General features: G+C 57.0%; 2 protein-coding genes across 6 annotated transcripts in view; one reads left to right on the top strand and one right to left on the bottom strand.

The window, feature by feature from the left end:
• Positions 1 to 1382, top strand: part of CAPZB (capping actin protein of muscle Z-line subunit beta) — a 131838-nt gene extending 130456 nt beyond the window's left edge. For all 3 annotated transcript variants that reach the window (XM_069479427.1, XM_069479426.1, XM_069479428.1), the window contains one exon: positions 541 to 1382. In XM_069479427.1, the coding sequence (XP_069335528.1) occupies positions 541 to 628 (88 nt within the window). In that variant the 3' untranslated portion in view covers positions 629 to 1382. The remainder of the gene's footprint in view (positions 1 to 540) is intronic.
• A 6349-nt stretch (positions 1383 to 7731) lies between these two features.
• On the bottom strand, positions 7732 to 21382 carry SLC66A1 (solute carrier family 66 member 1). Of its 3 annotated transcripts, XM_069477405.1 has the most exons (9): positions 21336 to 21368; positions 20814 to 20973; positions 16791 to 17019; positions 12228 to 12357; positions 11401 to 11488; positions 10615 to 10757; positions 10372 to 10464; positions 9735 to 9920; positions 7732 to 8645 (listed from the first exon to the last, which is right to left on the bottom strand). In XM_069477405.1, the coding sequence occupies exons 3-9, from the start codon at positions 16952 to 16954 to the stop codon at positions 8574 to 8576; spliced, it is 876 nt and encodes a 291-aa protein (XP_069333506.1). In that variant the 5' UTR covers positions 16955 to 17019; positions 20814 to 20973; positions 21336 to 21368; the 3' UTR covers positions 7732 to 8573. The 3 variants fall into 3 exon arrangements, with proteins under 3 accessions (XP_069333506.1, XP_069333505.1, XP_069333507.1); XM_069477404.1 differs by lacking the exon at positions 20814 to 20973 and having other exon boundaries at positions 21336 to 21382; XM_069477406.1 differs by lacking the exons at positions 12228 to 12357; positions 16791 to 17019; positions 20814 to 20973; positions 21336 to 21368 and adding an exon at positions 11650 to 12214.
• Positions 21383 to 21480: the final 98 nt, after the last annotated feature.

Raw genomic sequence — 21480 nt, 5'->3', positions numbered from 1 at the left:
TCTAGGCTTAGGGGGTTCTGGGCCAGGTTAACAGCTGACAGCGCCTCACAGAAGCCTGGAAGCACCTGGCCTCCCTGTGCTGCCGGCCGTGAGCCCAGCGTGCTCGGCTGTGCGGAGGCCGGCTCTTACACCCTCTCTGGGGAGATGCCACCGCGCCCTGCACTTGTGCCGCGAGGAATGAGCCTCCTCTGCTGGGCAGGGGGGAGGCAAAGGGGAAGCACATGGAAGGGTGGACTTAGGGTCCCGTGACGATGGCCAGGTCACCTGAGACCTGGGGCAGAAACAAGCATCTGTCGGAGTGGGGCTGCGTGTGTTCCCCCAGGTGCCCAGGGAGGTGCAGAGGGTGCAGGTCTCGGGGCCCTGAGCTCCCCCCGCACCTCTCTGAGGCAATGGGCGGTTGCCCAGCTGGGGACCCTGAGCCTCCCCCTGGGAGGTGGATCCCTGCAGCAGATCAGAGCCGGGCACCGCATGGCAGCCCCTGGCCTGTCGTTGCCACGGCAGGTCCTGCTCGGTTGCTGATGACGCTTTCCGCCCTGACAGGTCTGTGCAGACTTTTGCGGACAAATCGAAGCAAGAAGCCCTGAAGAACGACCTGGTGGAGGCTTTGAAGAGAAAGCAGCAGTGTTAGGCCTCTGCTTCGCGCCAGCCGGACACGCCCTGCGCTCCTTAGGTTCCTTTCTTAGAAACTCGTTTTCTGCTCCCTGTCCCTGTCCCTTCCCGCCCCGACAGGTCACGTAACAACTCGCATCATCGACCGCGCAGCGCCATCTCTCCCGAGAATAAAGCCCGATACACGCCCTCTCCGGCTCCGAGGCCTGCTTCCCGCCACGTTTTGCTATCGAAACTCGGTATTTCCATAGAGACCGTGTGGTTTTGTTCACCCGGGCCCCCCCCCCACCCCCGCCATTTATAGGCATAAAATACACTGTCAGCCTCCCCTTCCCTCCCACCTTTTTGTTACATTGGTGTAAAAAATGTAAAACAAAAAAATTTTATGAAATAACTGTGGTGTGTGAAAGAAGAAAAACTGGAAATCTGATTCCATGTGTGTTTGGGAGTTGCTTGGGGTTGGGGGTGGGGGGGACAGGGGACAGCTCTGGGAGAGGGGTGGCCCTCAGCGCTGTCCCGCGCAGACTTGCCCTGTCCCGCGGAGACCACGCGTGGGGCCGGGGTGGGGGGCTGCCGACCGTTCTGCTCTTCTGGCCAGGTGCTTTTCTGTCGATTTTTATGGAATGCAAAAGGAGTTTTTTGTTTTATTTTGTTTTTTTTGTAAAGCTTAAAAAAAAAATCTACATCTTATACTTGAGGCTCCATACTTAAAAAAAAAAAAAGGAAAAAAAAGAACCAAAAAAAATCAATAAAAAGAAACTGGGACGCAGTTAGCGCTGGCCTTGTGGTCTTCTTTCTCGCGGCCTCGCGGCCTGGCCCTCGGGCTGGCTCCAGGGTGGGGGTGAGCGGCCTCGGCAGCGCTGTTGGCCCAGCCCCCACCCCACCACTCTGAAGAGCAGGAGCCATTCCAGGTCCCACCGGCTGTGTGATGACAGGGGAGGTCCCTGTGCCCCCTGCGCTCTGCCCTCGGTTTCCTTTATCTTCCCAGGAAACACCTACTATGTGTGCCTACAGCCACACACTTCTCACGCTGTCCCCCCAGGCCCCCCTTGCAGACGCGAGGAAACTGCGGCTAACAGTTAAGTCACCCAAGGCCTCACACCTGCCGCGTCCCTGCTGTCTCCCCTCCACGCTGCCCCCAGGAGGATCTGAAGCCGGTCCCAAAGTCTGCTGACATCTCCCATCTGTCCCGTCACCTGCTGCCTGGGCTTGGGAGCCCCACAGCAGGTCAGTCGGGCACACACCCTGGCCAGCCCATCTGGCTTGAGGTCCCCTACCCTGGGTCTGCTGCGACACGTCTTTGTGGAGTGCAGGTACTAAGGGAGATGGAACAGGGACTCCCCTGCTCTCACGCTTCCTCCTCATACCGGTGGCTGAAAGCATTTTCGGTTTTGTTCATGATAAGGAGGACTGTTCCAGACCGTGCAGGGACCGCCGCAGCAGGGGCTTGCTGTGGGCCGGAGAGGTTGGGCTCACAGCACCGGCAGGTAGGAATTTACAGCCAGGGTGCAGGGTGGGGGGTCAGTGGATGGAAAATTCCTGAGAGGAAGCATCAGGGGAGAAGGGGATTCTGGCTAAACTGACCTAACAGGACTCTTGCTGAAGACAGGCCAGGGGCACAGACACCATCTGGAGGAGGCGGAGGAGGAGGGACCTGATTAGATACTGAGGGTGATCAGATATCAAGGACAGGGGTTCTTGCTAAACAGACGAGGCCAGGGGTTGCTAGGACTGGATTTTACAAGGAAATGTGCAGACGGGCCTAGGGGAAGGTTCAGAAGAATCTGTCAGTTGTCGCTTCATCCTTACAACAAGAAAAACTGGACAAATTGAAAATAAATGACTTTCATTGGACACATCAGAGAACAGGTTGCAGGGAAAACAGCTACCCTGAAATCTAGCGAGACAGAGGCATCCAGAACCAGGAGAGGTCTGTCTACTAACCCGGAGCAAAAGCTGCTGGACTGGGCACTGGTGGACGCACGTAAACATAATCTTGATGACCTGCTGAAGGCCGAGCGTGACTGCCGTGACCACCGTGAGATGACACCCGAGGGGCAGTCTCACTTTCGTGGGCTGTCCCTTCAGGAAACCCACCAGGTTCCCAAGATTTCCTTTTGTAGGGTGCACAATCACGCAACCAAAAGTAATGCTGGAAACCCAGAGATCGTGACTGTGATGTACGCCAGGCCTGATCTTGCTCTGTTTTCTGGAATCTTCCATGGGAGCCCTCACTGCTAGTTTTTTAATGCTACGTGGAGCTGGTGAGATTGGGGACCATGGGCCCTGATGGGTTTCTGAGATGCAGGCAACAGGGAAGCAAGTGGCTAGAGCGGGTGCTTGTACCCTGGCACAGAACCACCTTGGGGCCCTCTGCCACCTCCTGGCCACGCCTTTTCTTGCTCCCTCCTTGGCTGCCTTGGTGGAAGAGGCCTGGGGGCTGGCAGGACCCCACAAGCAGCTCTGCGAAGGAAAGGAGGCTGAGGAAGAGGCACATGGGAATTCTGGAGGGGGGGCGTGGAGGAGTTCAGTAGCCTGCTGGTCCATGGGCTGCAGGTGACAGACTCCTGGGGTTTGGCAGCAACAGACCATGTCCCCCAATTCCACGAGTTCACTAGATGCTTCCTGGAGGTGCCCCTTGGTGCCAGTTAACAGAGCGGGAGACAGCCCTGGTCAGGGCCCAGAACCAGCTGCCTGCCTTTGGTCTCAGCTCTGCACAAACCTGCCCCGTGCTCCTGGGACTGGTGACAGCGTGTCCCCAGGGCTGAGGCTCAGGTGCCCTGTCTCTCCGAGGCCTTTTCACTCCCTACTTGTGGCCTTGACAGATCAGCCCCTGGAGCCCTTGCTGAGGTTCTCCTGGGTCCCAGATTCCAAGACTCTTGTCTCCAAGATTTTCTTACTGGGCAGCTGTTTTGTAGCAGGCCCTGAGCTAGTCACCTTCTTGAGGGTGGCACCCTCCGCCGCTGCTGGGGTGGAGCAGGCACTGTGATTTTGCCAGGCAGGGCAACTCTTCTCATTCTGATACCACCCCACCTCCAAGCAGCCTCGGTGCAGTGCGCTCATGGCGTTGCCCGCTCCCCGATGCGAGACCCGCACTCGGCCAACGAGGACGTTCTCTACCGAGAGACTGATGCTTATAAAAGTCGGGGCTGTTCTGTTCCCACTGACCCGGGAGCAGCCTTGGCCCCCATCCTTCCAGACACCCGAAGGCTCGCCTTCTCCTTCCCTTCCGAGAGCCGCTCACAGCCTGCCAAGCGCTTCCTGTGTTGCTGGCTTAGTCAGTCACTAACCTGGGTACCCACCTGGTAACCAGTGAACCTAAAGAGACTGGAAGAAAGCGTGTGCCCATGCTGAGCACCTACCCCAGGCCAGCAGTGGGGCCGGGGGGCTGGCGTGAAACCCTCACAGCCAAACAGGCAGCCACCATGCCTCTGACTTAGCAGGGCAGCGGGCAGGGCCGCGTGAGCCTCACCTGCTCCCCCCACAGCCTGGAGTCACCTCCTCCCCCACCCCCACCCCCACCACTGCACCTGGCCAGCTCCTGCCTCTGTGCCCAGCAGGTTTCCTGTTCCGCTCTGAATTCCGAGAGAAGCTGGGTTTTTTCCTCCTATTCCGTGATTGTTATTTTCTTTTTTGAGCTTATGGGATATTGTTTATTTTTTAAGCCTCTACAGCAGTCCTTTAAAATTTAATAAGAAAGTACGCCTCATTGCAAACAATAGTATAAATACTATAAATGAAATATTGTATGTCAAATATAAGATAAAGTATCTCCCTTTATATTTTTTTCTCAATCTAACTAAAATTTCTAAGACCTGCCCTGGGAAAACCACATTACTTTGTCACACATTGTCACGTTGTTACTTCAGTCAAAACATGTCCTCTTGGCTACAAATATTTTGAATGAGAGCTTTGTTACATATTTTACAATTCACTTCACAGCTCTTTAGGAAGGAGATGATTAAATAGTTCTTTGAACAACCTAGTTGGTGCTATTTTTTTGTTTTATAGTTTGGTTACTGCTTGTATCACTCCTGTGATTATTCAATTATCTTTTTTAAAAGATGAAGTCAGAATATAAACATTTTATATAAACTCATAATAAAGTTTCTGAAATATTTTGTTTTATTTGAATTTTCTTACTTTGTTTTTTAAAATAGTTCTTCCGAGATACAGACTCTCGTATCACTGCGTGAGCGACGCCTTGTGAAACCTCTCCGATTTGGAGTAAGTGCTAAGCGCTCTGCAAAATGAACAGACCACGGCGTATGTACTAAGATTTATCTCTGACCTGTCTAGTGAATGAACCCTTTACTTCTCTCTAGCACCTAATAATCCCAGTTCCTCCTGCATAGCTGATGTCCAGATGACTTTGGACTACAGTATATGAATAGAAATGTTGCAGAATGTAATTACATTCTTACCCACCACTTCCCATCCAAATTTTAATACACAATAGCTAATTTGATATTTTTTCCAATGACTTTATTGAGACATAATTCACATACCATTCAGTCCACCCATTGTTGGTTACAGCCACCGGCCTGAGTGCTCCTTGAGTCTCAGGCAGTCCTTCACTTACTCATTCACCAAACACAGATTGAGCACCTACTGAGTACTGGTGCTACAACGGTGAACAGGACACAATCTCCGCCCATACTGTCTGGAGGGGGTGGGGAAGCGCTTCTTCATAACAATCATTGCTATTGAGCACTTACATGTGTTGGACACAGTGCTACTGCTGGGTGACTGTGTCCCCAGGGCTGTCACAGGGCTGGGGGACTGGGTCAGTACTTGTCCGCTGAAATGACTGACTCCACAGCGCAAGGTGGTCTCCCCCCACCCCCCCACCACAGGCAGGATCAGTTCAACGCCTTTTCATCTGGGGCGGTTAGGGCTCCGCACCTGGCTGTCACCCGGCACCTCCAAGCTGCCACCATTCAGCTCCGAGGAAAGCCAAGTCAGACAGGAGAAGGGGTGGAGGGGTGAGCTGGGGCTCCTCTGCCTCAGCTCCCAGTGCTGGGAGTGAGCCCACACTCCTCTCTAAGCCTCCCAGCCATGCTGAGGCAGACAGCACCGCTGGTCCCCTGGGATGGAGGAACTGAGCTTAGGGTGTGTGCCCGAGGCCCCGGGCTCACCAGTGGCTGGGGCAGGCTTGGCACCTGGTGTGTAGGAGCCCAAAGCTTGAGTGCTCCACACAGCCCCGTCCCTGTCTTCTGGATGTGTCACCAGCTCCCCTTCAACAAGGGCCTGGGGACCCATCAGGTTCTTCCAGCCCCACCGGTAAGAATCCTACTTGGGGCAGGGGAATGAAGGCTCCAAGGGACAGAAGGAATGAATGGAGATTTGGATGAGCTGTAGACTAGATGCTCCCTGAGGTTTGGGACCTCCTTCGGGGCAGGGGCCACGTCTCCCCCATCGGATTGTGGCCTTCCGAGAAGGAAGGAAGCGTAGCTCATGCCTGAGAGCGAGCGCTAGCACCCCACCAGACTGGGTGTTTCCCAAGAGGAAGGGCTTGTGTCACCCTGTCCAAGAAGGGCTTCCTGAGAAAGGGGCTGTGTTATCTCAACTCCTCCCACCCAGCTCCGACTCAAGCCTGCACGTGGGGTTCACGCTGCCACACTGAGCCCCCCGTCTTCGGGCTGGAAGGGTGCCCATAGGCCCCAGGTAACTGGCATCGAGCCAGGTCCCAGCCCCGGGGGAGCCAGACATCTGGCTGGCACAGGGCACATGAAGCAGGTGCAGGCCAGAGCCAGTTGTTGTGGCCTGGGGGTCCCTGCCCCTGCCATCTGGGCCTGGCCAGAGACTTGCAGAGGTTGCCACTGAGGATGAGAACGGAGCCTGAGGCCAGCAGGGTCTGGGCCGCTGCGAAGGGTGAAGCTGCAATGCACCCAGACACAAGTCTGGGACCCCACCCCAGCCAGGGAGGCAGGGAGGGGGCTCCAGGACCCCAAATTGGGCTGGTGGTGGGATGCCCCCACAGCTGGAAGACCTAATGTGCATCAAACAGCTGCCACTCCTAGCTGGGCAGCCATGGGCAAGTCACTTAATTCCTCTAAGCCTGTTTTCCCATCTATAAAATGGCTGTCATAAGTCCCCCTATCTCAGAGGAGGTTGCGGGGACGGGATGAGATAGGTCACTGCAGGCAGGCGGCCTGGCCCAGCCCACGCACAGCAAGTGCACAGCAAACATCAGCTGTGCCCCCGATGGCACCCTGGGCTCCACAGGCACCCCCCCAGGACGATGGGCTGGGGGAGACTGGCCCTGCTGGCCCCTCCTGAGTCTCAGAGGGGTCCCCTCCCTGGTTTCCCCAGGCCCCAATTCCCTCCTCCTCTCCAGCAACAGAGGTTCTTCCTCCAACCAACCCAGTCACCTGCTGATGAGCTGCCCCAGGACCTTGTCCTTGTCTTCAGCACTAGCCGGGCTTTCAGGGCTCTTTGTAAGGAGCCCCCCCCCCCTTGGGAACAGCCCAGACCTCCCCCTCCAGGTCTCTGCACATGCCCTTCGCTCTTCCTGAATCGCCCTCCCCTCCACCTTTGAGATCCAGCTCAAAGACCACTCCTCCAAGAAGCCTTCCCTGATTGTCCCAGGGCTGGTCCCTCCTCATTCCCTGGCCCTTTCCACCTTCTGGTCTCCTCTCCTGGAGGGCAGGGCCCAGAGCTGGTTCGCCCGCTGCCCAGATGTCCAACATGGTGTGGGCTGAGCAAGGGCTATGCTCACCAAGTACCTGTGGCACCAGAATGGGCCATGGAGCCCCTTTCTCTCTGTGGCCGGGACAGGAAGATTCTAAAAGGCTCACTCTGAGGCGCAGCTTCTCTCCCAGACGGCCCCGAGGTCCCAGGTTCTGGTTTTCTGGACTAGGGTGGGCCGTGGGGGGAGGAGATCAGGCCAGCGAGGAGGGGAGCTGGCCCCTGTCCCCCAGGCACCCACAGGGTCACGACCAACAGGAAACTGGAATCGGAACGGGGCCTGGAGACACTGAGGCTGGGCCTGGGAAGTGGAGCTCAGGGCTCAGCCCCGCCCACCTCCCACCCCCAACGCCTGCACCTGCCGCCTCTACCTCCCACCTGCAAACCCCACCCCCACCTCCCCCCTCATTACCTCCCACTCATCCTTCTGGCCTGTCGCCTCCAGGAAGCTCTTCCTGAGTCCCGGCTGTCCCTCCTCTCCAACTGGAAGTCCTCAGGGCTAACTCTACTGAGCCCTACACCGTGCAGACTTCCGGGCCACACTCTGTCATGACACCATCTTACTTAATCCTTAAAAGGACACATGAAGTGGTGGTACTGTCATCCCATTTCACTGATGAGGTAACCGAGGCACCGAGGATCTAAGATGCACAACCCAGATCTGACCTAACCATTCTGCTTCTTCCTGAGCACCAAGGGAAAAGGACCCCAGGGACTCTTGCTGCCGTGTCCCCACCACCACGTGTGGGGCCTGTCATGTCGAAGCAGGCTTAAGAAACCAGAAGGCCCAGGGGCGCTGGGTCAGGGCTGCAGGCAGACACGGTCCCCTCCGCTCAGCTCGGGTCCCCGCCCCCCCAGCACCCTGGGAAGGAGCAGCGGAAACAGGCCTCGCCGGGAGGTACCGTTTACTAGGTTGTCTGGAATCAACACACAGTCCTGGGTCCACGGGGCTGCAGCGGTGGCGCCCCCAGGGCTGAGCAGGCAGAGTGAGGTAGGTGCGCGGCAGGGGCAGCCACGCTGTCTTCTGAGGCCCTGAGGCCTCGGTTGCAGCCCCTCCCCTGAGGCTCCCGCGACAGCTGCCCTAGACCCCGGGTGTGTTCCGAGGGGGGCAGGCCAGCCCGCGAAGGCTCCAGGGACGGGGGAGGCAGCAGGGCCAGGAGATCTGGGCCTCCCCAGGCTAACCCAGGGGCAGCAGCACTGTCACTGCCCACGCCTGCCCCTTCCTGGGGGTGGCTCTGGAGGTCCCTGTCATCCTGGGCTCAGCCTGACACTGGTCAGCTGGGGAGGAGGGGCTCGAGCTCCGAGGAGGCCGTGCGATTCCGGTACAGCAGGAACTGGATGGAGATCTGGAAGGGCCGACGTTAAGGCCAAGCTGACAGAGACTGGACCTGTCCCCGGGGGGCCCTCTGGCTCCATGCGGAGCTGCCTCCCAGCCTTTGCCCGTGCTGTCCCCTCCACTCTGGATGCCCTCCCCGCTCCTCAAGCCCCAGCCGAACGCCATTCACCTTCCAGTCCAGCGCTGGGGGCTTCCTGCCTCGGGGGGGGGGGGGGGCTCCCCGGATCCCAGCCCAGGGCCTTGCCTTCCTCCCACTCTACAACACCCTGAGGCCTCACCAGTGGCTGGGCCATGCGGGGTCACCAGAGCTTGAACTCTTAGCTCTCATCGCGCTCAGCAAGTAGTGAGACAAGGGCCATATACACTTTCTCCCAAATGAGACCCAGGTAATGTCCCATTCAGCCACTCGGGGAACACTCACTGAGCCCTCAGAGTGCTGCGTCAGGTCATGTGGGAGTGTTTCCCCTTTATCTTACACAATCTCCCCAACCTCCTGACAAGGCAGCTGACTGTCAAATAAAGGTATGGAAGCACAGAGAGGTTGATGGTTTGCCCTGTGTCACACAGCTAGAAAGCGGCAGAGGAACCAGGATTTGAACCAGATTTTTCTGATTCTCATGTGTCTCCACATTCCAGCTTTCATTCCCATGGCCTCGATGGGCTGATGTGTTTCTATTCCTCAGGGCCTTTGCACAAACTGTGTGTGGAACACACCTCCCTTGCCTTTGCCTAACTAACTTTTTCAGGCCACAGCTTAAATGACGCTTGTGAGGCCTTCGCTAACCCTCTAAACCAGGAAGGCCCTGGTTATACACCCTCGCTGGGCTCCTGGGCCTGACACTGCTGCAGTGAAGTAATTAGTGTGTCCTGCCTGCCCCCCACTGGGCTGTAAGCTTCTGAGACAATGGCCATTCTGTTCCTGCTCCCCAGCGGATCCAGCGCCTGGCTGGGCCCAGCACACAGGTGTGCAGGCTGGGACGGAGGGAGGGAGGGATGGTTGGAGGGAGGGGGCAGGGGGAGGGAGAGATGGTGGGGGGGGTGCTGGAGCTGCGTGCAGGCAGAGACCTCCCCACCCCGGCCCGCGCACCCGGAAGGATACGACAGTGTCGAGCAGCAGCACGCCCAGGCTGCCCACGAGCCAGGGCAGGTGGTGCAGCAGGTAGCTGCCCTCGCTCTGGCCCAGCTCGGGGTTTTTGAGCAGCACGCTCAGCCCGTACAGCGTGTTCCCCAGCATGACCAGCGCGAACAGCGAGTAGGAGATGCCCTGCGTCGACTTCCGCAGGAACTGGGGGGAGGGGCGGGGTCAGAGGCCCCAGCAGGGCTCTCACCGCTCTGGTGAGAGCCCTGCTATCCATGTGTCCCCGTGTACCGCCGCGGTGCCCATGCCCTGATCGCCCTGCAGGGCCTGGTACACAGACCAGCCCCTCCCAGGACCCCTCATCCTCTCCACTCTGACAGGGAAGCGGGAGATGGTGGCTGCACCATGTGGCTGGCCCTCCCGTGCCCTGCGCCTGCCCAGCAAGCCTCCCTCATTCCTTCCACCCCACCCTCTCCTCTCCTCCCAGCCCCAGCTCTCCCCTGACCTCCCATGCCCCTGAGACACACAGGGTCTCACGTGCCCCTGGCTGGCAGGCAGCATCATGCCCATTTTCCAGAGGCAGAAACTGAGGCTCGGAGAATCGGGTTAACTTGCCCAAGCCAACAGGGAGGGCCCCACCCGCCGACACGAGGCTCACGTTGGTGCGGATCTGAGGCAGCCGGGACAGCAGGTACAGCACGCTGGAGATAGAGCCAATGACGAAGCCAACGATCTCCTGCTGAGTGAAGGGCTGGGGCGGAAGTGGGTGCTCAGGGCCTCGTGGGGGCCGATGCAGAGATCCCTCCTGGAGGGTGATCCCTGACCCCATTTAACACCCACTGGCCACACAGGGGACGAGCCAGCCCCCCACTCCCACCCCACCACCAGTACCCAACCTCACCTTGCTGCCCGGCTCCACAGACAGGAGCGCCCGCCCCCGGAAGCCCTCCCTCGGGGCAGCCACAGGGCCGGCGCTGCTCAGCAGAGGCGTGGCACACACCGTCCCCACGACGAACAGGAGCACAGAATTGATGGGGGCAGACACTGGACATGAGGCAGGAGGGAAGCCAAGGTTAGGTATCTGAGTGACAGCAGAAGGCCTGGGACCTGCGTCTGGGCCTTGCCCCTCAGTGGCTGTGTGACCTTGGACAAATGACCTAACCTCTCTGAGCTTTCATTCCTCATCTGTAGAACAGGTACAACAACAGTTCCCTTCTCCCAGGGTTGTAAAGGTGAAAGAATGAGGGCGGTGGGGCGAGCAGGGGGTTACCCAAAGCAGAAATGCCAGTGAAACCCAATTCCCTTCCCAAGAGCCTCCACCGCGTCTAGCACAGCCCTCGACCTGACCTTGTCTATTGCCCCTTCTGAATCCTGGAGGGCAGAGATGACCTGTGTGACTTGTCCTTGTTTCCCCAGCTCCAAGCCCGGGGCTGGACACAGAGGAGGAGCCAAAGCCTTGTTTGCAGAATGAGAACTTGAATGACCTCCCTGGTCCGGCCCAGGAAGTACTCACTGCCCTCAGGCCTATCTATCTTGGCTGATTAACGCTGGGGCCTTTAGATAGGGCCGAGGATGCTCTTCCGAGGTTTGCTTTATCACCCAGCTACGGACAGCCTGCTTCCTCCTGAGCTCCAGGCCCTCCCGCCTGCTAGCAGAGTGCCCGACACAGAGCGGCCACCGTACTCACACAGAGAGGGCCGCTTCTTGAACTTGTAGTGAAAGTACAGCGTCAGCATGAGCAGGTCCGCCAGGACGTAATACACAGCTGTGTAGGTCTGCAAGAGACGCAGGGCCCGGGCATTGGCTGCAGCCCCAGGACCCGGGACTACAGCCCGGCAGCACTCTGCGACATCCCAGCTGGTGAGCCCTGGCCAAGTCACATCACCTCTCTGAGCCTCTTTCCCTCATCTGGAAAGGAGAGGACCCCAGTTCCTACCTGGCAGAATTACGGATCAGGTGGGCAAAGGGCCTGGCAAAGTGTCCGGCGTGGCAGGTGCCAAGGAGTGGGTGGCCAGTGCTACTGGGTAGGATGGGACTCCACAGTCAAGTGATGGCCCTGGTTTGACCTGATACAGGAGCAGCTGACTTTCTGGTCCCACTTAGAAAGACAATGCCTTCCTGGCCGTGGTTCCCAGCTCTGCCTGGCCACAGAATGACGACACCTGGACCTCCCAAGGAAAAACTCCTTTCTTTGAGGGTCCCACGCCCTGCAAGTTTTGTCGGCATCCTAGCACCTCAAAGGCAAAAGACCCCAGCGACCTTGTGGTTTGATGTGGTCATATTGCAGATGGGGAAAGGGGGGCCCAGAGAAGGGCAGTGACTTGCCCGTGGTCACACAGCGTGGCAGGCAGAGGCTCTCTCTATAGTGTGGGGCCTTCAAAGGATGCAATGGCAGGTCAGGACTCTGCATACTGGGCTGGCCAAAGACCCTGGGCCTCTCCCCCAGCTGGCTGCTCCCAAAGCCTCTGCCACGGCTGTCCCTGACAGCCCCACCCTGCCTGGGCACCGACCCACCTGCAGGGGCAGCTGGTTAGCAAGGAAGGACCCGATGAGGTTACAGGAGTCTCCACCGATCCAGCCCAGGAGGAACCACAGGGACAGGGCCTGGTCCATGTTGCCCGTCTTGCAGGCCTTGATGAACTGGCTGTGGAAGAGGAGGGGGGCGCACGCTCAGGGGCCGAGGGCTGAGAAGGCCACCTTAGAGGGCCACCAAGGGAGCACCCCTACATGAGACGACCGCAGAAGAGTGAGGCAGGGGCAGTGGCTGGACAGGAGGTGGCCTGGGGGCCCATCCTTCCCACAGCCAGGATCCTCAGGAGCCGGTCTCTGCCCCTTGAGGATTTTCCTGCACCCTGGGCCCTCTAGTGGGGACTTGGGGTTTATAAAGGGTCCTGAAGTTTTGTGTCAGGCCCTGAGAACCACTTTGTATGACTCCGATCCTTTCTTCTGTGGATGGGGGTTGGGGGAGCCCGATCTCCAGGAACAGCTGGTGACGTGATGGGCAGAACCACAGACCAGCTGTGCTCGGAGGGCAGCAGAGGCAGGCAGGACTGAGACGTCTGTAACTCTCCATTACACAAGCCAGGCCTCGGGTCCCCTGGCTACTCCCCCAGAGGTCCTTGGTGCTGGGACCCTCTCTTTGGACCTGTGGCCTGAGCCCAATGCGGGCGGTGGCAGCGAGGCCGGGCACAGTTCTGAGCCCTGCGTGCGTGCGTTGACTGGCTCCATCCTCACAGCCCCCAGTGAGGTCAGGTCTGTTACGATGACCATCCTCTTTGGGGACTGAGGAAGTTGTGTCACACGGCTCAGATTCACACCGCGGCCCCAGCCTCCAGTCTTGCTTTTGGTCACACACATGCTGTCATTTACTTCTCGAATTCCTCTTTAACCACCCGAGTATACGAATGAAAATAAGCAGGCAGGTAGGGAGGTAGGTAGATAGAAAAAACCAAACGTCTCTCCCCCCACCCACCACTCCAGCCAGAAACTAAGCGTGGGTGCTGGCTGGTTCCTCTCCCTCCACCTCCCCGAAGGCGCCCCAACCCATCTCAGTCTCCTAGCCAAGCCTTATTCCTCTCAAATCTATCCTCCCGCGCAGGGATCTTTCTAAAACCCCCATCTTGCCAAAAACTCTCTTCAATAAGGACCCGCATTCTCCAGTGCGCGTCCTGGCAAGGCCCCCGGTTCGGCCACTGCCCCCAGGATCACTTTCCCTCCCTCCGAGCTCTTCCCCTGCAGATGGCCCACCGCCCCCCTCCTCGCGCCCAGACACCGCCTGTTCATCTTGTCACGTCTCAGGACATGAAAATATCAGTTCCTCCTTGCGGCCTTCCCTGACACGAGCTCCGCTGGCACCTTCTCCTTCCTCCTCTGTAACACTCCACACCCGCGTCCCACCTGGTCTCCAGCACTCTGGGGGCGGGGCCCGTGGCCAGCGCAGGCAGGCAGGCAGCAACAAGGCCTGAGGTCAGGTCGCCCCACGGCCCTCAGTGAAGCTCCTCTAAGGCTGTGACTCGACTTGTCTCCGCAAGTTGTAGGAAAGTGATTCGAGCCCACCTGGGAGAGGCTGACTCCCAGGGAGGGGCAGGAAGGCGACCCTTCCCACCGTCACTCGGGGCGCTCTCGCAGGCCTCCGACCCCTCACTGGCCAATCAGCCAGGCCCAGGCAGGAAGGAGAAGCCCCACCAGCTCCTCAGAGAGCTCTGGGGAAGCTCCCGCCCCGGACAGGGAGTCTCGCCCTCAGCCGCCATCAGTCACCGGGGGGCCTCTCCAGTTCCCCCTCCACAGCCCCCAAGGCGGTCTCCCTGCCTCCAGTCTCTCTGTGTCTCCCGGTCCTTCTTCCCCATCACTCCCAGATTGTCTTTTCAAGGGTGCCAGAATGGAAGCTCTGCAAAGACAAGGACAGCATCTGTTTGGCTCATTCACACCACACCCAATATGGCACCTGGAACAAGGTAATTCAGTAAAAATGTCAAGCCACTAACAGGGTACCTGGATGGTTCAACAGGACAAGGAGAGTCTTGCCAACACATGGTGCTGGGACAGATGGATGTCTACAAGCAAAGGAATGAGCATGGGCCCCTACCTCACACCACACACAAAATACGATACAAAACGGACCACACACCTAAATGGAAGAGTCACATCTATAAAACTCTTAGACTAATAAGACATAGGGTCAATCTTTGTTTCTTGAATTAGGCTATGGTTTCTTAGATATGACACCAAAAGCACAAGCAACAAAAGAAAAAAATAAACTGTACATCATCGAAATTAAAAGCTTTTGTGCTTCAAAGGACACCATGAAGAAAGTGGAAAAACAACCCACGGAAGCAGGGAAAATATCTGTAAATCACACATCAGATGAGGACGTTGTATCTAGGATATATAAAGAAGACAAATGATCCAACTGAAAAGTGGACAAAGGATCTGAACAGACCTTTCTCCAAAGAAGACACACAAATGACAGCAAGCGTATGAAACGCTGCTCAACTTCCTCACTTATCAAGGAAAAGCAAATCAAAACCCCAGTGAGATACCACTTCACACCCACCGGGATGACCACAGGAAGAAAAGACAGGAGATAACACGTATTAAGGAGGATTTGGAGAAACTGAAACCTTCAGATGCTCCTGATGGGACGTGAAATGGCACAGCCACCTGGAGAAACAGTAAAACCCAGACTTGCCATATGACCCAGCAACTCTATTCCTTACGCACATGCTCAAGAGAAGTCAAAACATATCTCCCCATAAAAACTTGCACAGGAGCGTACATAGCAACGTTAATCCTAATAGCTAAAAATGAGAAACAAGCCAAATGTCCACCGATGGACGAATGGATAAACAAAACGTGGTTAATGCCCAGAATGGAATGTAATTCAGCCCTGAAAAGGACTGAAGTACTGACACGTGCTACAACATGAGCAAATCTTAAAGACATTCTGCTAAGTAAAAGAAGCCAGTCACAAAAGGCCACGTACTATGAATCCTGAAGTGTCCAGAATAGGACAGAAAGCAGACTGGAAGCTGCCAGGGACAGAGAGGCTTGGGGGAAACAAGGAGTGACTGCTAATGGGTGTAGGCTTCTTTCTGGGGTGATGAAAATGCTCTAAAATTAATCGTGGTGATAGTTACGCAACTCTATGGCTATACTAAAACCAATGACTTGCACATTGACATGGGTCTATTGTACAGTATGTGAATTCTCTTAATCAGGGGCTGTTAAAACAATGTCAAGCCCCTGATTAAGCCCTTATTTTGGATGCGGTAGGAGAATCGCTTGAGGCTAGGAGTTCGAGACCAGCCTGGGCAATGCAGCAAGACCCTGCATCTACAAAAAAATATTTAAAAATTAGCTGGGTATAGTGGCATGAGCCTATAGCTACTCAGGAGGCTGAGGTGGGAGGACTGCTTGAGCCCAGGAGTTTGAGGCTGCAGTGAGCTATGATCACACCACTGCACTCCAGCCTGGGTGACAGAGGGAGACCCTGTCTCAAAAGAAAAACAACAACAACAAAAAATGCTTATCTTTATCTCTCAGGATAAAGAGCAAATTCCTTAAGAATGGAGAATAGCCCTTAGGTTATAGGGCTCTGGAGGACCCCTGTGACCTCCCCTCCCCCTGCCCTGACCCCAACACGCTCCGTCCAGCCGTCCCAACACAGCTGCCCCTGTCCCTGTACACCTGCCGTTGCCTCTGCCTGGGACATTCTCTTCCACATTGGCTTTCACCTCTGATTCTGACCCCATCCTGAGCTCTTGGCTTAGAGTCTGACACCTCCAAGTCCTTTACAACTGCAACCCTCTCCTGCCACTGCAGGGGGGCAGGTGTCCCTCGTGTGTCATGTAATGGAACAGCAGCAATACCACCGCTGACAGCTTTTGGGTTCGCAAGTTTCCGAGCCAGGGGCTTTCCATTCTCTCCCCCACTGCCGTCCTTGCAGCAACCCTCTGAGTTAAGGAACAACACTCGCATTCTACAAATGAGGAAGCTGAGGCACGGAGCAGCAGGTGGCATGGCAGAGTGTGGGTGCTCCCGACCCCTGCGCAGTGTGCTCTCCTTCCCCAACACAGCAGCGGCCACACTACGTTGTACTCACTGCTATTGTCTCCACCCCTGGAATGTCGAAACCTTGAGGCCATGTTTGCTGCATCCCAGCCCTTCCACTCCCTTGCCCCATCTCTTACCTGCTGTGCAACCTACACCAAGTTGCTTAACCTCTCTGGGTTTCAGTAACTGGATCTATTTCACAGGGTTGTTGAGGATTAAACGAGGTAGAAATAGGTCAAGCACTTAGAACTGAGCCATGTGCATAGTAGGCCCTCAATGAACTATAGCAAACGTCATTACCTCTGTATCAGTATTTCTCAGCCCAAGGTCTGGCCTATGGGGACCTAAGGGCAGGTCCCTTCCAGCAGGCTGGAAGTCAGTGAGTATGGAAGAGGACGGAGCATGCCCAGCCTTGAGTCTGCAGAGGCCCCTGGCCAGCAGGCAGCCCCCTCCTCCATGCAGTACCCAGAGCCACGGCCCCACCCCACAGCCCCGCCCTGATCCTGCCACCCAGACCCTACTCACGGGAAGGTAGATGCAGCGAAGCAGAGAATGGAGACCAAGCCCAGGCCCACACTGGCCTCGTCCCAGCTGTCCTGGGCACATTCACCAAACACGTCCCATATCCACTCTCGGGAGCCATTGGGGCAGCTGGAGAAGTTGCCATAGCTCAGTTTCTTCCAGACCATGGCTGTGGAGGGAAGGCCCCCGGCCCTGCAGGGAGGGCGCTGGCGCACTGAGGCTGGCAAGCGTCCTACGGGGAGGAAGAGAGAAGGCCTTCAGCTTTGGAAGGTACAGGTCCCATTCGTGGTCACCCTGACCTAGGCTCACCCTGGCCTTATCACCTGGCACTGACCGAGCCCCTGAACCAGAGAAGGGCAAAGACACAGTCGTTGCCCACCAGGACATGTCAGCCCCCAAGTCCACAGATCCAAACAAACACATGCCAACCACACACGTGCAGGCAGAGCGCTGGATCTGTGGCCGGAGACAGGTGCATTCAAAACCCAACTCGCCTATGCTATGACTTTGGGCCCGTGACTCAGCCTGCCTGTACCTCAGCCCTCGCATCTGTAAAATAGGGGTGATAACACTGCTGCCTCCCATGCATGGCTGTCCTGTGGGTTCAGAGTTCATAGAACGCATAAAACTGAGCCCTGATGTCCTCTTTCGTTATGATTCTTGGACATTTAGGTTGTTTCCAATTTAACCGTTATGACTGTAAAGTACTCTGGGAGGGGCTGCTGAGGCTGGGGGCATTCAGGACATTATTACCTCATTTAAAGTAGGGCTGCCCTGCACCCTGGTCAGATGAGGCAAGTGGAGAAGAGGAGGAGGGGACCCCGGGGTGCATAGGCGGCTACCACTCAAGCTCGGGGTGCTCAAGCTCATCTTTTCCCAAGAGCTCAGAGTGTGGGGGATGCCTACCGGCAAGGAGTCCACGGCCACCTCCCGACTGTCACCACCCACAAAGCCAGAATACGGCTAACTGCAGGGGCAGGCAGGGAAGGCCCCTCCCGGTGCCCGGGTACCCTGCCTGTGTGACAACACTTAGAGGAGGGAGAGAGTGGGGACTGGCTAGAGCCATCCCTGTCACTGATAGTCACCACAGCCCGGACTACCGAGCTGTCTGCCAGCTCCGTGCCATGCACCTTGCATGCACTAATGCAATTTATCTTCACATCAACTTGTGACGGGGGGACTGCTGATATCTCCATGAGGAACCTCAGCAGAGAGAGGAAGTGATTCGCCAGGGCGCCCAGCCAGGAAGCGAAGGAGTCAGACCCAGAACTGAGACCCGCACCTCTGCTGGTGGCCATCACCCTGCACCTGCTTCTGTCCCTGGGCGCTGCAGAAAGCTCCCGTGGCCTGGCATGGATGCCTTGCATCTCCTGGAGCCAGACAGTGGGCTTCCCCTTTTCCCACTGTGCTCAGAGGGGGTTTCCTCACCCGGGCAGGGGCTCCCTCCAGCCACCTTAGTTCCCACTTGGGTCAGGAGGCCTGGGCTCCTCAAAAAGCAATTCCCTGGCTGGACCCAAGGAACTGCTGAGGTCGCAGCAGCCAGGGAGCGTGGAGAGAGAAAGGAAGCGAGTCAGCACCTTTTCTCAGGAAGCTGCAGCCTCTTGGTCCTAATGTGACCGGCCGTGGGCAGAGGCCCTGGAGCTGGGGACAAGGGCGCCCCAGGTCACTGTCTACCCAGCTCACTGCACTATCTCCAGGGCCTGCCACAGGGTAGCTGAAAGCCTCTTCCTGTGTCTTGGTGACCCACCTTGATGACCATGAGCACAACCGATGTTGGAAGGATTTACCTGATGCCCTGTCACCACACCTGGAAGGCCACTCCAACTTAATATACAGTCCCGGTAACTGTACCTTTGCGATGCCAGAGACATTTCAGATCAAGTCCTTATGCTCCCAGCCACCCCTCAATTGGACTGTACCCCCAACCTCCTGTAACAGATTCTGAACACGCCACTGCAATTTATCACACATTTGTACCTGTCATCCTCATAACTCCTTGGCAAGGTAGGGAATATTGTCCCCATTTTACAGATGAGGTTGAGTGGCGCTGGGCAAGTGAGTTGACTTGTCTCCGCCTGTCTATAAAATGGGGCTAATGACACTCACTCCTTCGGGCAGCTGTCCTGACTAAATGCACATAAATCTCCCAGCCCAGTGCCTGATGTCATATATGGCAGAGGCTGTTCTGAGGATGACAGTCTAGCATCTCAGCCACCCCAAGGCCTCGGTCTCACTCCCTCTTCCTCAGGTTAGGAAGGAAATGAGGTAGGCAAATCCCAGTGTGTGTGTGAGGGTGGGGTGGAGGCGTCTTGGGGAAGGTACCTTGGTTTATGGGTCCCGGGCACTGGGTGGGTGGCCCCTGACCTTGCACAGGGCCCACGTGCATCTTGGAGCTCGGCACACTCTGAGACACACCCCAACCCTGAATAGAAGGGCCTTCTTCTGAGGGCCACCATGCATAGGGCCTGTCACCTAGAATCCAAGCATGGGCCCACTTCCTGTTGAAACAGCACTGAGGGAAGGGATGTCCAAGGCTGAAATAAAGCTTGACCTCATCCCTACGGATGGCAAGGACCCAGCAGGGGTGCCCCCGGAGTCACCCTTGGAGGGCACACGTTCAAATTTTGGGGTCAGTGCATCTGGGCTGAGGCTCAAGGATTCTGGGTTTAAGAAGCTCTCCTTTTGGTGCACTTTGAGAAAGGCTGTGCTGAAGACAGCATCTCCTGCCACACCCAGCTTCCTCTCGCACATCCCAAGCTGAGTCAGGAAGGTGCTTCCCCCAAAGCAGATGATATGTCCGCCTTTATCTACAGGATCAAGTCCAAATTCCCAGAGGCAAGGCCTCAGGTTACTCCAAGAACTACCTCCCAGCCTCCTCTCCTGCCTGACCCTTCAGATGGTCATTTCAGGCCCCCAAGCTTCTGCACATGCTTCATCTAGGAGTGTCCTCCCCCTCCGGGGCCTGGTAGGGAGACAGGAAGACTCACTTCTAAAGGGCCCTCTCAAAGTGGCCTTGCAAGAGCCAGCTGGACAAGACCTGCCACATCCCCGCCTCCCCTGTCAACACACCTAAAAAATGACACCGCAGTCCTCAGCTACCAGGGCCCTTTAAACACACTCCCCTCCCTTACCTGAGTCGTGCACTTCTTATTCTAGCAGTCTACACACACCAGCTGCACATGAAGGTTCATAAAATGTTGGGGGGCAGGTGGGGAGGAGAGAGTGAGGGAGAGAGAGGAAATAGGAGGGAGGAAGAGAGAAAGAGAGACGGGGTGGGGGGAGAGAAAGAAAGAGGAAGCGAGGAAGGAAGGAGAGAAGGAGGGAAAAATTGGGAACTCAAATAGCCAAGGGCTGAGGAGAAAAGCACTCTGGAGCTGACCTCTCTGATGCCTACTAGTCTGGAACTCCTAGGCATGGGACTGAGCCTCAAAGTTCTAATCTGTAATAAAGTGGGCAAATAATGCAAGTACCCACCTCCTCGGCTGACTGAAGAGTTAAATGAGACAGTCCAGGCCAACTGATTAGAATGGTGCCTGGCACAGTGTAAACATTCGACAGCAACAGCCAAGGATGGCTTTTTTTTCCTTTTTTTTTTTTTTTTTTTTTGACAGGGTCTCACTCTATCCCCCAGGCTGGAGTGCAGTAGCATCATCATAGCTCACAGCAACCTCAATTCCTGGGCTCCAGTGATCCTCCTTCATCAGCCTCCAGAGTAGCTGGGACTAGAGCACGTGCAAGTCCAGCTGATTTAATTTTTTGTAGCGACAGGGTCTCGCTATGTCACCCAGGCTGGTCTTGAACTCCTGGCCTCCAGCGATCCTCCCGCCTGGGCCTCCTAAAGTGCTAGAATTACAGGTGTGAGCCACTGCGCCTGGCAAAGATGGCTATTACTCTGTTCTCCCTGTAGCCCCCGCTGGGTCTAGGCACACAGGACCCTTCAGTAAGTGTGAATGGACACGACCTGCCACCCCGGCCAGCCCTCACACTTCCAAATCCAGACTCCCACTCACACATCTAGACACCTGCCATAAGCACGGTGTGGGAGATGGTGATCTGGGCTCCCCTCCCCGCAGACCTGGGGAGAACGTGGAGTAAGGAGGGTCCTAGCCTGGGGACACCATCCACGCCAGGCCTCCAGGTCCTCGCCCACAACTCTCTCCAGGTAAGTCAGCCCAGCGCGGGCCGCCTGTTTAGACGGATAATGACAGGGCAGCCGCTGGGGCCATTACCGCGGGGCCCCTTGCCCAGCCCGCCCCGGGAAAACAAAGTCTTGGGAAGCCAGTCGGCCGGACCAGAAGGTGAAAGGAGACCCAGGCCCCAACCCCCGGACAGGTCGCCCTCGAGGTGGGGGGCGACGGGGACATGGACCTCCAAAGGCCACCTAAGCCCCGCCAGGAGGCTCGGCCCAGGACCTCGCGCCATAAGGAGGGCGCGGGAGCCCGGGGCGGTCCAGGGGCTGGAGGAGGGTGCTGGAAAGCCAAGCCAGGGAAGCCCCGGGAGTCCCGACCCCAGCCCTGGGGTTTGCCACCAGCCCCCGAGCCGGCTCACCGCGTCCAGGTCCGCCGCCAAGGCCGGGCTTCTGAGTTCAGTCCCAGCCTGGGTCAGCTGACCGCGCGCCGCAGCCACGCCCCGGGAGCCGCAGGCTCCGCCCCCCAAGCCGCGCGTTCCGCCGCCCCGCCCCGGAGGCGTCGCC

This window comes from Eulemur rufifrons, chromosome 8 (genome assembly GCF_041146395.1).
Source record: "Eulemur rufifrons isolate Redbay chromosome 8, OSU_ERuf_1, whole genome shotgun sequence".
Taxonomy (NCBI): Eukaryota; Metazoa; Chordata; class Mammalia; order Primates; family Lemuridae; genus Eulemur; species Eulemur rufifrons.
Note: the sequence above shows the minus strand (reverse complement) of the source record. Positions and strands in the feature narration are given on the sequence as shown.